Below are 15262 nucleotides of genomic sequence, written 5' to 3'. Positions count from 1 at the left end.
AACTAGTATCACAAACATAACAAGCCTCAAATAGAATTCAATTTCCCTTGCTTCATCTATTCTTCCCCAGTCTTTCCCAACTCACTTGGGACCACCAAGCAAATGATGCCACCATTTACTCACATGCTCAGGCCAAAAATCTAAGGATCTTAACTTGTTCCCTTATTTTCTCTCTCTGTGAGTGCTGTTAGTTCTACCTTCAAAAGGGATCTCAAATCTGATCACTTCTCACTATTTCAGTCAATACAATCTCAGGCCAAATCATCATCATATCTCATCTGAACTACTTCAAAGGCATCCTAACTATTCTATTTCTATTGCCCTTCCCTTTAATTTATTTTCCATCTAACAGACTAAAACGTTTAGAATGTAGTCAGACATTACTCCTAACTTAGAATTATGCTTCAGTAAGTTTTCTTTATCCTTAGAACAAAATTCAAACACCTTAGCATACATAATAGGGCCTTTATGTATGTCTCCCAGTTACCTGTCCAACCTCAACGCCCACACCTCTCCCTCTTGCTCACTATCTTCAGCTACACTGGCCTACTTGACGGTTCTCAAAAAGCCAGGCTTGCTATCACTTCAGTGTTTTTATACTTGCTATTCCCTTTGTTTCAAAGTTCTTCCTTCAGATCTCTGAATAACTGACTCTTACCATTTAAGCCTCTATTAAAATATTGCTTCACAAACATCACATAGACCATTCGGGATCACCCTATTGAAACTGAGCATGACACTGTGGGGCCTTCCCTGGGACAGATTTCCCCTCCCCGCTTGTTTGTACAAAAGTTTTAGTCTCCTAGGCTTTCCCTGAGTTCCAAAGAGCAAATTTAATCAGAGAGGTGAGAAAATGTAGGAACAAAGGAAAGCAGTCAAAGTAATAACAGTGTAGCCATAAAACAAAGTCAAGGACCTTTTGTTGTCTTGCAGAGGCTAAAACTCCCACCAGGTGGACGAAGTTAACTGTGTGCTGAACTGCTGATCAGTTGGAACCAGAAGGTTGATGACTGAGTTTCCAAAAACATTACCCTGTTACCTCACCATCAAGCAATCAGAGAACTGAGCATGGATCACACACCCCACGACCCTCTCCCTCAGACTTCTTTAAAGACCCTTCCCTGAGGGCTTCCCTGGTGGCGCAGTAGTTGAGAATCTGCCTGCCAATGCAGGGGACACGGGTTTGAGCCCTGGTCTGGGAGGATCCCACATGCCACGGAGCAACTAAGCCCATGAGCCACAACTACTGAGCCTGCGCGTCTGGAGCCTGTGCTCCGCAACGGGAGAGGCCACGACAGTGAGAGGCCCCCACTCGCCGCAACTAGAGAAAGCCCTCGCACAGAAACAAAGACCCAACACAGCCAAATATATAAATAAATTAAATTTAAAAAAAAAAAAAAAACCCTTCCCTGAAAGCCAAGGGCGAGTTTCTGTCTTTTCAGCATGAGCTGCCCATTCTCTTTGCTTGGCCCTGCAGTAAACTGTACTTTTCTTCACCATTACCTGGTGTCAGGAGATTGGCTTTGGTGTGCATTGGGAAAGCAGACCAAGTTTGGTTTGGTAACACAATCAATGAAGTGGCTCCCTAACTTGTTAACCTGCTGTATTTTCTTCAAATCATTAACTATGTATTTTTTTCATTATCATTAAGTATCATCTGCCTTCCCCTATAGAATATATGAACCATTAGGAATTCACTACTGTATTCCAAATCCCTAAAACAGTACCTGGCATTTAATAACAAGAGCAAACATGTGTCACACACTGCTTTAAGCGTTTTAGATGTACTAACTCAGTTAACCCTTTCAACAACTTTATGAGATAGACACTATTACTATCTCTATTGAACAGAGGAAAAAACCTGAGACTGACAGAGATTAACTTAAATAATATGCCCATGGTCACAGAGCAGGTAAATGGCAGAGCCCTGAATCTAATCAGTCTAGCTCCTGACAACCACATTATACTGCCTACTGCCTCTCACAGTAGGCATGAAGAAAGCACTAAAAAAAAAAAAAATCTGTTAAATGAATTTTAAAAATTAAAAAAAGTTTAAACATACTAGTGTAACAAGACACAAAGTGATGTATCATTTACTGCAGTTCATTCCAATTTTTTCACAGCATGGCACAGAAAGAAAAATGATAATAGGTAAACACTGGGAAACAGAAATAGTTCCTGGCCAGAGGGAACCAGCTGGGACATTTGGGCCTGAGCCACGGTGACAGCTAAGATCAATATCATCTTGGCAAAACTGTGATCCATTCTAGGTTTTGGGAAGCTCTAATTATCAATTACAGGATTCTAAAAACAACGTGAGAGCACAAAATTCAGTTTTGGAAACTTATTTTCTAGGCCTGCTGTTGCTATACAAGCCAAAGGATTTGAAAATATCAAAATGTGACTATTTCTGTTATCAAATATTGATTAGATGATCAAGTGATATCAGCTTCTAGCTAATAAAAACACACAAATACACAATATACTGTGGCACTGTAACAAAAATTTTTATTACAGCTTTCTTATCCCTGGTATACTTTCAGTAGCTATCTTCCTTGCATGGAGGGCAATAGTCTAGGGGGTAAAGCTCTTAAGTAAACATGAGAAGAGCATTACATTCTAACCAGTTCTGTCACGTAATGATACAACTGGCACCTACCTTTCAGAAAGTTATGCCTTACTGGAATATTTCAAAAATCATCCTTATGATAAGGTCTACATGGCGATCAAAAATGCTTTAAATAAGGGGAGGTTTTGTTTGTATTGCATAATATCTCCCAAGTAAATTTGGCAATGCTGGCAATGGCAGGCAATACCATGGTACCAAAAGCATCCCTTCAGTCTGAAGCTGGTGAAAATGCTACATTCACATTAGCTCCAAATCAAATATGCTCCACTTTAATCTTTGGCATATTGTATTCTGGTAGTGGGCAGAATGTAACTATCCGCTTTATTAATTACGAAATGATTGAAACAGGAACTACACGCACATTTCCCCTCTATTTTTGCCGGAATGGGTAAAGACGTGAACCTCAACACCAACTGGGAAATAAGAATGGGTAACTCGTGTTTTTTTTCCTGGATTTATTTTTCTTTCTTTCTTTCTTTTTAAAGTGCAGTCAACAGAGGCCTCAGAGTGTCCTGACTACCACTGATTCATTATTACCAAGTTCCCTCTGGTAATAGTTTTCAAAGGAGGATCTCAGCGGAGGACAGCGCACAGCAGAGCTTAGCTTTCACTTTATCGAAAGGAGGGAAGGTGTCCGGCACTAGGTCTGGGAAGCTCACACCGAGCGACTCGGACCAGAACTCCCCGCCGGAGCCCCTCCCTCCCCTCCACGTCCGGTGACTGGGAGGAAGGAGGATGGCAGACCCCAACCAGAACTGAAAAAGCGCTGAAAGGGGCGATAAGTGGGCTTTTTCCTCAGCGAAGCCGGCAATCGCAGAGGCCGGAGCCCACGCCGCCACACCCACACCGCGCGCTCCCCTAGCCGCCCAGGGCCGGCTCTGGCCAGCCCCGCGGCCTCTCTCGCGCTCCCTGCCCGCCTTAGCGGGGAGAAGCAGAAAGCCGGCCCCTGGGTCCTGCCCGCCACGCCTTGCTTCTTCGCGCCCACACACGTCCTCTCACCTGCCGGCCCCCCAGGAGGAGCAGGACGCCTCTTCCCCCTGACGTGCGGCCACCAGCTGGGAGCCCTCCATCGCCTCCTGAGACGCAGCCGCTGCTGGATACTGGGAGGCAGGGAAGGGGGCAGGACCGTGAGGTCAAGGGGCGGGCGGTGACGTCACCGGAGGGGGCGGGCCTGGGGGAGCGCGCAGCCCGGCGGCACCTTCCCGTCAAGCCCAGAGGCGTCCTGGCTTCCGGTTTGGGTGTGGTCGTGGAGTGGGCTTTGCTGCAGGTGATTGCAGGGAATGGACTGTTGCGACTGGGGTCTGGCAGATGTAAACCGAACCAAAACACTGAAGGTACGAGTCACCTACCAAACACAGAGGATTCCAGTGGCCAGCGAAGTGATGGGATTGCGTAGCAAAATCCTTAAAGAGTTTTGTAGCAGGAAGAAGAAACCCCTTCATTTTATACTTTAAAAAACCCCGAAGGCTAGTAATAAGTAGCTCCGGATTTCCAGTCTGGGATTCCATTTTAAGGCGTTACACGTTTAACAAATAATTTTGGACGTCTACTACGTGTCAAGCACTGTCATAAATTTGAATCGTGATTTTATGAGCTATGAATGGCATATGGCATCCAGGTTGCCCCCTTCACTTTGTGAGGGACAGAAATTTACGGTTGGTGTGATTTGCCAGATTAAGTACCTGAACATATGTGTAAGGACCTCTCATCTAATTCCCTTTCCATTGACTCCCCTTTCACTTTTCTTGGAAAACAACAAGAATTAGTGTGACTCAAATAATATTACGATTTATCTTTCATTCTAAATAAGTGTATGTTTGGAGAAATGTCTGTAGGATTTTAAAACTGACAAATACTTTGACTATATATTTATATCATCTGTAATGTATGATATTTTTACTTAGAATTTCTTCCCATTCTGGTGTGGAGAGAGGGTCCAGGCAAAAGGGCATTATCCTTTGTGCCTCTATTCTCTTTTCAACTTGAACATCTCCAAATACCTGGAAACTTCATATTACTCACCTATGCCATCATTCAGACTTCTCAATCAAGTTGTGTACCTTTTCTACATAATCATGAAAATGAACTTGGTCTGTGTCCCATTCTTGCAATGTTCTGCTCTAGGACTGGACTTATCCCCTATCTTCTCTCTTTATTCTAAAATTAATAGATATAAATATCTTTGAAAGGTTCGCTCCGCAAATAACACCAGTTTCTCTCCTAATTTCATTTCCCTGTTTCTTTCCTTCTTAAATATTTATTGAATGCCTGTTAAACATTAGGGCCTAATGACTAGACGATGATTAGGTGATAGAGATACAGTGATCCCTGATTTCATCAGTCTCATTGTGGGAAGGCAAAAAATGGAAAATAAATGAAAAATAACATTAGAAAGTAAATACGATGAAGAAAACTTTATAAGGTGAAGAAAGAGACTTGGGGAGGAGGAGAGAGACAATTTTAGACATAGTAGTCAAAGGTGGCCTATTTGAAGAAGTGACATTTGAGCTAAAACCCTAAGTGATGTGAGTCCTGTGAATATCTAGCAGAAGAGCATTCTAGACTGAGGGAAAATCAAGTGTACCCTTTAAAATTTTTCTTTTTTGAGATTTGTCACCTTCTGGTGTATGTTTGTTTATTTGTAAATTGCCTCTCTACCTTTAAAAGAGACTGGTCTTTTCCTGGAGAAGGAGATTCAGAGTGTGAGGAGGAATTTGATGGGAGGGAAAATCTCCATTGCTGGCTTCGAAAAGGGAGGGGGGCACATAGAAAGGAATGGGAATGGCCTCTAGGGGCTTACAGTGGCCTGCAGCTTCCAGCCAATAAGGAGAAGGGGACCTTGGCCAGCTGCAAGGAACTAAATTTGGTCAACACCTACATGACCTTGGAAGAAAACCCCAAATTCCAGATCACAGCAGGTCTGCTAGTACCTTGATTTCAACTTTGTGAGGCCCTGGGCAGAGAACCCAGCTGTGATGGGCCCACAGTTATGACCTTAGAACTGTGAGCTAATAAATTTGTGTTGTTTTAAGCCACTATGTTTACAGTAAGTTGTTATACAGCAATAGAAAATGAATATACTGAATATTATCTAAGACCCACATTTTTCCACATTTTAACTTCCTTGAAATTGCAATGTATTTTTTTCTTTTTTATCAGTACAGAAAATAATGGTGTTCTTAAAATTGAGGTCATGATAGATTTGGTGAAGTATAGTGTGAATTATTTCAAACAAACAATATAACAGATACCCAGATTTAACAGATTTTAGTGTATTCTTACATTTTCAAAATGGGGAAGAAAAAAGAAATATCACTAGACTTTTCACAGTGAAACTTTTGCCAGAAGAAAGTGGAACAACATATTTTGGGTACTCAAGGGACAAAGCACGCACTAAGGATTTATATCCAGCAAAACTAACTCTCACGTACAAAGGGTATAAACTATTATCAACACTTGATATGATATCAATATTTGATGAGACTATCATTTTCATGAGCCCTTCCTGGAGAATTACTAGAGAATGAGCGTCAGACAACGAAAATGATGAGAAAAACATTGACCTAAGGATTGGTTCAGGTTCTTTATGGAAAATCATAATCTGTTGTGTGTAATTAATTCTTTATTACTAATTCTCCTGAGTTCTGTCACCTTAACTTTTGAGTTTTTCTATTTTCTTCCCAGCTTTATCAAGATATAATTGACAAATAAAATTGTAAGATACTTAAAGTGTGCAATGTGATGATCTGATATACGTATACAGTGTGAAAGGATTCCCTCCATAGAATTAATTGTGTTTTTCTAATTCTGAATCATGTTGTTCTTTCATACCTTGTATTTTCTTAATGTCGTTTAGCTAGTTTAAAAATAATAACTTTCAGTTTTGTTCTATTTTGTGACTCATCTTTGAGGCATACTTTCATTATCTGTAATGATGATGTTATACTCCTTATTCTCTCTCTCTCTCTCTCTCTCTCTCTTTTTTTTTGTGGTACGCGGGCCTCTCACTGTTGTGGCCTCTCCCATTGTGGAGCACAGGCTCCGGACGCGCAGGCTCAGCGGCCATGGCTCACGGGCCCAGCCGCTCTGCGGCATGTGGGATCCTCCCGGACTGGGACACGAACCCGTGTCCCCTGCATCGGCAGGCGGACTCTCAACCACTGTGCCACCAGGGAAGCCCTATTCTCTCTTTTTTGATAATAATTTTGTATAGTATTTGAACTTGATACTTTTTGGCAGCTCAGTTTTATGTGAAATTACTGTTCTTTAACTTTTAGCATGAGGCAGGCTTCCTAGTCCAATAAGACTACATCCATCAGAAACAAAACTGTATTCCGAGAATGTCAGGTTTCTGGCTCATTGCAAGGAGGGAGGCCACATTCCATGGAGCCCACCATGGGATGCCTCATCAAACAAAGGAAAAGGTAGGTTTATTATAGGAATTTGGGGAAGTGTAGAATTTAGGAGAAATTAAAACGAAGTAGTATTTTGATAGACTCAAAAGAAAGGAAGGATGTATGTAAAGGGGTCTACCTTAGGTCTGGACTGTAACATGGACCCTGTTTTTTTGGAAGCTACAGAGTCAAAGTAGGTGAGGAATGTGTCCACAAACCCCTTTTCTGAAGTTCTGGAAGTAGAGGCTGTTTCTCTATCACATAACTCGGATCATCTAGCCAAGAATGTGATATTTCAATCTTAATGAAAGATTTCAAAGAGCAAGTTTTTTGACAATCTATGATTTTATAGAAAAGAGTTCTCTGTGAGTAAAAAAAGCAGCAGTTACTCATAGTGGGGGTTTTTGGTGACACTACAGCATGTTCTTGGGAGAAATATTATTTTCTGTTAACTTTACAGCTGGCTTTATCTGTGTTTATTATCTATACCTGATGAATGGCAAAGCAGATTTTTACTTTCTTAGTCCAAGCTCATTTTTACTTTCTCACAGTTTTCAGGAAAACTTTTCTAACACCAGAGAGCTCCTTTTTTGTTGCTTTGGTGTAGTGCTGAAAAATATGGTGGCTTGATTTCTGTGATTTCCTTCATTTCTGTTGTCCCTGTGCTGCATGTGTTTATATGTGTGTATGTATGTATGAATGCATAGTTACATTCTCAAGGCATAGTACAATAATTTTATTTTAAAATCTTTATTTTGGGTAATTTTAGATTTACAGAAAATTTGCAAAGGTAAAACAATTTCTGTATGTACTTCACTCAGCTTCCTCTAATGATAACATCTTACATAACCATGTTCCATTTGTCAAAACTAAGAAATTAATACTGGTACAATACTATTAACTAGCTACATACTTTATCTGGATTTCACCAGTTTTTCACTAATGCTCTTTTTCCTGTATGGATCCAATCCAGGATACCACAATACATTTAGAATTGCCCCATCTTGATCATCATGTAAGTGTACATTGTAATGAATATCTTCCTGAAATTTTATGTACAAATTGGATTTCTGCAAATTAAATAGTTCACATCATAAATTATAAAGATAATAAATAACATCTATATTGTGTTTTATAATTACAGAGGCTATTTACATGCATTTTCACTTCATTCTCCTAAGTTATTGACTATTAGCACAGAAAGGATATTTAGCAGTCACCTCAGTATACAACCCTATTGCTTTACAGAGGATGAATCAAAGAGGTAAAGAGTTTAAATGTCTTGGATAAATTCACATCATTACAAGTACAGAGCCACGACTAGCTTCATCCCTTGTTGAGTATTTCTCTAGTATATTATACCCAGATCCCAACAATTGGAATACCTCTTCCGTGACTATCATAAAGAATAGGAAGTACTACGTCCTGAGGTCAGGCCTTCATGAACATGGTTGGAAAGCAGCCAACCTCCTGAGTTTTGAAGCAGGCTTCTTTGTCCAAAGATGTTGCAGTAACATTTGAACTGGCTTGAAGCTGATTATTACAGACTATTTAGAAGAACCTAGAGGGAATTCCTTTGCGAAGGAAATAAACCTTTTCAAAATGTGAATAATTATCATCATAAGTGTTCTATGAATTAGGATATATGCATATCACATTTTCCTGAAATATTTTTTAAAAATTGCCCATAGAGCAATAAAAAGACAAGTCATTATAGGTTAACGATTGAAATATATTTTTCAAGACACTTTATTGTTTGATTTAACTGCTTATGCAACAGTGACTAGAGATAAAATATAATAAATCATGCTCCTAAGTTTAACCTTCTTCTAATGTTGGTAGAAAACAGATGACAAACCTGAAAATCCCTAAGTGAGACTTCATGTTTTTGTGTCTTTCCAGGCAATATGCTGTAAATGCATCTGGATGTGCCCTAATTGGATGATAAAGGCACCTCAACCCCTTTATGAAAGAGGATGCCCAGAGCCCTACTCCAAAGATGAATTCAGCCACAGTCACTGTTCACCACAGATTCAAACTATACTATCCAATTTCACATCTTTTTTCTTGACTGAAACAATGTTCAGATCATCTCCCTTCTCATCTTCGGCTTGTTTTCTCATCTTTAGTTTGGCAGCCAGCACCTCTAGCCTGGAGGCATCAAACTTCAGCACACACCAGAATCTCCTGGCCTGCCTATTAAAGCAGATTGTTGGACCCCCACTAGCATTTATGCTTCAGTATGCTTGGGTAGGGGCTGAGAATTTGCATTTCTGACAAGTTCCCTGGTGATCTGTGCGCTGCTAGACCTAGGACCAAATTTTGCGCTGCTCTAACTCATTCTTTGGGCTACCTCTAAACCTCCTTTCAGTACGGCTTTCTTTATTGCGTTCTGGACTGCACCGATCTTTGTGTTAGTCTTTTGTTTCTGTTGCTTAGTTTATTTGCAGTCCCATTCCTCTTGTCTCTGATGTCATTTTATACTCTGGATCCTGCCTTTAGACATGCCTTATATTTACCATTGCAAGGTAATAGAAAAAGAATTAGTAATTTTTGCTACAGAAAATGTTTGTGATTGGCTTTTCTAGCAAAGATAACTGGGATATATGTTTACAGAGGGAGATAGAGAAAACGTTAGTATGGAATTCTGTCACATAAATGTGCAAGGCGTCATTAAATCTGAGGGAAGCAGTGAAGGAGAATACAATCCTGTTGATAATGTGGTTAAGGTTATTGTATACTGAGTGCTTGTAATTAAGGTTCCTACACAAATATAGGTAGCCCCATTATCTCATATAAAAGCACAATCGCGTAATACTCCTGAGTAGATGAAGTTGAAGACTTCAGATACAGCTAAGAAAAACTAGGAAGCTGGGTAAATGGAGAACTGTTCCTATAATCAACTATCAGCAGGAATGAGAAATAGAAAATGGCTTTACAACCAACCAGCAGGAATCCAAGAAAGCCTGAACCTACACTCAGGTCCGCTAGCTTCTGAATCCTGTCCAACAGTTGGTCACTGATTTCCTTTTCAATGGTGTAGTGCCTAGAGGCACAGCTATTTGCAACATCTTCTTTGCCAGTGATGGCATTCTAGAGAGACCTTCATCACTTACAATTCATTGTAGGTCTATAAACATTCTTGTGGGGACATACTAGACAACACTGTTCTCACTGAAGAAGGTATTGAAAGAGTCATCTCTCACAATCCTCTTATCACTGGGCTTTGGGTGGAACGCTGGATTTTATATTCCAGGAAATAGAGCTCCCAGCAGCTATTTCTATTCTGGACACTAACCTCACCAATGTGATTAAGGTTGTGTTAATGCAGGGTGGTAGAAACAGGAAGCAAAGGTGAGGGAATAGATACTGAGTCCAGGTTATCATCTCCAATAAGGTAGGAAGAGAGATATCTCATTTAATAATTAGTAAAATGACAAGTTTAGAATAAACATACTCTAAAGATTCTTTATTGTCAATTAAGATAATATTAAGTAACAATGGCAGCAACAACAAATTACCTGCATGACTCCTCAGCCCTCTGCTGGTGAGATTTCATGTTTAGTTCCAAACGTTGAGCAATTCTGGATGAAAGGAATAGGCAAGAAATAGATTTGCCTACCACCAAGTTTCGTGGATAGATCTGGTGATTGCTTCAAAATGGGAGATGCTCCCATCACTTTTAATACTTCTACTGAACAGAAATGATGGTCATTGATGACATCTAATCACAGCTTCTCTTTAGTCATTCAAATTGTTGAAAGACAGGTTGACAGACATCATACTCCTTCTTTCTTGGTAAGAGATCTCTCTCCTTTCTTGTTAAGAGAATATCAATTTTGTTCAGACATAAGGCTGCCATGAGCTTCATGGGAGGCTAGATTTCTCCCTAACCCTAGATACTGAGTTATGATTGGTCTAAAATAGTCAAAATCCCAATCTCCTTAGAGTTGACTGGTTTAGGCATTGACATGTTAGGCAGCTCAGGATAATAAGTGAGAGGTAGTCCTATGGATGGGTTTCTGAAGAAAATTCTCCTTGTTGATAAGAATAGACACATCATGGAAATATTCCCTTTTGTGTCTTTGGACTCACTCTGTGAGGATATGCCTCCTGCAGCCGTTTCAGGTTTTTCCTGGCCAAAATGGACAAGCCTGAGATCAAAAAACTGATATAGTGCATATGCCAAAATCCTAAATTTCCCGGAACTCTGAGTCAGCTAATCTCTGGAATGCTTGTTATGTGAAATAGTTTCTTTTTGTTTAAGCCATTTTTAATTGGGTTTCTCATTCTTCTAGCTTAAAGCATCCTAATTGATAAAGGTAGTATTTCTCACCATTACTGAATAGAAACATGAAGGCAGCAAACTTGTATTACATCTGCACTCTGAAATATCTCAAAGAATTTTACAGAGTTTTACATATTTCATTTTTCTTAGCATATACATGTAAATATATATACAAAATTATAAATATTTAAAATATATATTATACACACACACACATATATTTCCTTGAACCACAGTGTGGGTCTTGCTGTGTCACTCTTTAGGGACAATGATGATATACTAAATCCATCCTTTTACTGAAGAAGGAAAAAAGTTAACATTGGCAATGTCCCACAGCCTCTCAGCCTGAAGTCAGAATTGATCATTCAGAGTTGCTCAAGAACACCAAGATAAGAAATTTGGATTTTGTTTTAAGTGAGATGTGGAGTCATTAGAGAGTAATCAGAGGAGTGACGTTTTAATTATATTTATAACGAGCATTCTGGCTGCATTGTGGAGAATGGATTATAGCAGAGCAAGAGGAACTTGGTGAGAAGTTTGTGGCTCTAATCAGGTTGAGAGAGATGATGCTGGATTAGACTAGGTCAATGACAATAGAAATAGAGAAATAGATTTGGAAAATATTTTGAAGACTGAACTTATTGATGGATTAGATATAAGATACTATGGAGAGATAAATTAAGAATAAATCCTGGATTTTGGCTTGAACAAGTTAGGCATATTTTGGTGCCAGCATTGAGATGGAAAGAATAAATGAGAAAGTGATTTAGGGAAGAAACAAAGAGTTCATTATAACATAATAAAGATATATTGAGTTTAAAATGTTCATGTAGAGGAATCAAGTACAAATTTGGACCTATGAACTTGTAGCTTAGAGAAGTCTGAGCTAAATATATAAATTTAATAATATATAATATATAAATATGTGTGTGTACATGTGCATGTGTTTGTATATGTGTGTATATATATACATATACATACAAACATATATATGTATATATACATATACATACAAACGTATATATATGTATATATACATATACATACAAACATATATATGTATATATACATATACATACAAACATATATATGTATATATACATATACATACAAACGTATATATATGTATATATACATATACATACAAACATATATATGTATATATACATATACATACAAACATATATATGTATATATACATATACATACAAACGTATATATATGTATATATACATATACATACAAACATATATATGTATATATACATATACATACAAACATATATACACACATATACAAACACATGCACACATACACACATATTTATATATTATATATTATTAAATTTATATATTTAGCTCAGACTTCTCTAATCTACAAGTTCATAGATCCAAATTTATACTTGATTCCTCTACATGCACATGTTAAACTCAATATATCTTAAACTCAATATATATATATATATATATATATATATATATATAAACTCTCTCTCTATATATATAAACTATATACACACACACACACACACACACACACACACACACAGAGGACTGGGTGATATCCCCAAGGGGGAGAGGGTAGACAGATAAACCAAGAATCCCTAGATCTGAGCCCATATAAATATTAAGTAGAATAGAAGGAGGAAAAAATGAAACTGAGAAAGAACTCCTAGTGAGATAGGAGAAAAACTGGGAGGGGATGGTTTCACAGAGCTAAGAGGAGTGTCTCAAGTGGGAAGCGAATTGGTATAGGAACTCATCACTGTCCAGTTCCACTCAAGTATTGATGCTGCGCTTTGTTCTCAATTTGTTAAGGAATTACCACCCCCTGTTTTCAGTGGAATTAAAAATATACTAGACTGATGAAAATTGGATTTCTACCCAGAATAGTTATTCAGATGGGGGCTCAGCCTTGTTTTAGGATGATTACTGTTTTCATGAATGGCTAAGGGATATTGTGCTGATATCTGAAAATGGAAGGCCATTCACCAGATAGTGATAAGAAAAACAACAATGGGGTTCCTCTGTGACAGCAATATTATTTACTCAAAGAGCGAGGGATGGCCTTCATATATCAGTTAAGCTTCCATGTAGCTCCCTGGTGCTTGACAATTTCCCAGTCCACCTCTGTCTTGTGACCTCTCCCAAATTAAGCTTTCTCTTTCAACTCCTGCCACTCCAGTATTCTCCAAGATATGGCCCAGTCCTCCTTCACCTGAGCTCCTTACAGAGAGAATGAACAATTGTTTGAATGTTGATAAAAATTACAGTAAGTCAAGAACAGAGAAATCACCATTAGTTTTCATAGTAGAGTGATCTTTGGTGACCAGTTTCACTGGAGTAGTAAGGACGGACTACAAGATGACGGGTGTTGAGGATTAAAAGGGAAGTAAGGAAGAGGAGTTATCAGACAACTCTTGAGAAGTTTTCTGGGAGGGAGAGTAGAGAAATGGATTGTGGGAGGTGAAGCTGAAATTGAATATATGGCTGAGGAGGATTTTTTTTTAAGATGCAAGATAAAAAGCATTTTCATACAGCAGTGGGAATTATTTAGTAGAAAGGGGGAGATTGATGGTATAGGAGGACAAGGGGATATCTGAAGAAGTGATGTCCTTGAAAGGTGAGAGAGAATGGTATCCACAACACAAGGGGTGGAATTGGCTTTTAAGAGGAGCAGGGACAAGTCTTCCATTGTAATAGGAGAACACAGAGAACAGGATATAGTTTAGGAAGGTTTAATAGTGGAAAGTTGAGAGAGCGCTCCTCTGATAAATCTTTGTCAGCTTCTGCATTTCTATTTCTTTGGGATCTGCTATTGAATTTGACAGTGCTATTCTGATAGTGGTTGCATTTTGTCAAATAGCTTGTCATGGGATTGTTATCTGCAATGGACTTGGAGACCTTGTGAAGGTATTCCTGGGAACTACATCTATTGGGGCAAGCAAGTGTAGAGGAACCAGCTATCAGTGAATATGGTAAGTGCATCCTAGAAAGTAGAACACATTCAGCATGTTTAGTGATAGATAGTTACTAGTTCCGGAGATCAACTAGTAATAGAGAAAGCAGTGGATGAGAGTGCAGAAAGATACATCCTATCAGGTGGGTGGAGCGTAGTAATTAAAAATCTGTAAAAGTAGGGAGCATTAGAGATTTTGGTACACAGACCAGTATATATTTTGCAGCAGAGATGCCTGAAATAAAATAACATATACTCCTTAGTTAAAGTTGGTTTAGGAGCAGACTTCAGTCCCATTCTAATGGAGAGGAGGCATTAGAATGGTAGGAATAAGGCAGTACCCCATTCTAGCAAGTCTAGCTTTCTGAAGAGATCACTGGGATAGTGAATTTGGCAAGAAAATAAGATTTGAATCCTTTTACCAGAACTAGTGTATAAGTTTGGAAAGTGGGAAGTGGTCTTAGAAATAATGCAGAGACTTAGTTCCTATCAGAAGGATTCATGTTTTCGGGGGCCTGAAGTTTTTACAAACATCACAAAATCTAAAAAAAAAAAAAAAAAAAAGTAATAATTTTAAGCATTAACTGCTTGACATAACTCTAAAGTACTTTTTCCCATAAATTATTTTGGCTGCATACTCCCTAATTATGTCTTAGTATAACAATGTTTTATAATGTAATGTTTTATATAGTGATAGTTTAAAATTTTTTCTTTCAATTTCAAAATTCTTTGTAAGTAATGACATCCTAACATTTAATCGCATACATTGAGATGCATGAAACAGATGTACTCACTGACTTTAGTACTGCTACAGTTTTGTACCCTACAAACACAGGAATTCTGATAAATTTTACATTTCCAGTCAAAAAGAAAAAAATAATGTAGGCATTTATAATTGTATATGCTGAATTGTTGAGTATATTTCTGAAAGGAGAGAATTTCTATTTTAACTAGGATTTGATGAGGACCCAATCTTTTTCTTACAATTTTACA

General features: G+C 38.5%; 1 protein-coding gene across 1 annotated transcript in view; it reads right to left on the bottom strand.

Annotated features, from left to right (window-relative positions):
- UBA6 (ubiquitin like modifier activating enzyme 6) overlaps positions 1-3728 on the bottom strand; it is a 98952-nt gene extending 95224 nt beyond the window's left edge. The window contains exon 1 of the mRNA XM_081249469.1: positions 3629-3728. Coding sequence (XP_081105595.1) covers positions 3629-3699 — 71 coding nt within the window. The 5' untranslated portion in view covers positions 3700-3728. The remainder of the gene's footprint in view (positions 1-3628) is intronic.
- Between the last annotated feature and the right edge of the window lie 11534 nt (positions 3729-15262).

The sequence above is a fragment of the Mesoplodon bidens genome (assembly GCF_964165515.1).
Source record: "Mesoplodon bidens genome assembly, chromosome: 1".
NCBI classification, from domain to species: domain Eukaryota; kingdom Metazoa; phylum Chordata; class Mammalia; order Artiodactyla; family Ziphiidae; genus Mesoplodon; species Mesoplodon bidens.
Note: the sequence above shows the minus strand (reverse complement) of the source record. Positions and strands in the feature narration are given on the sequence as shown.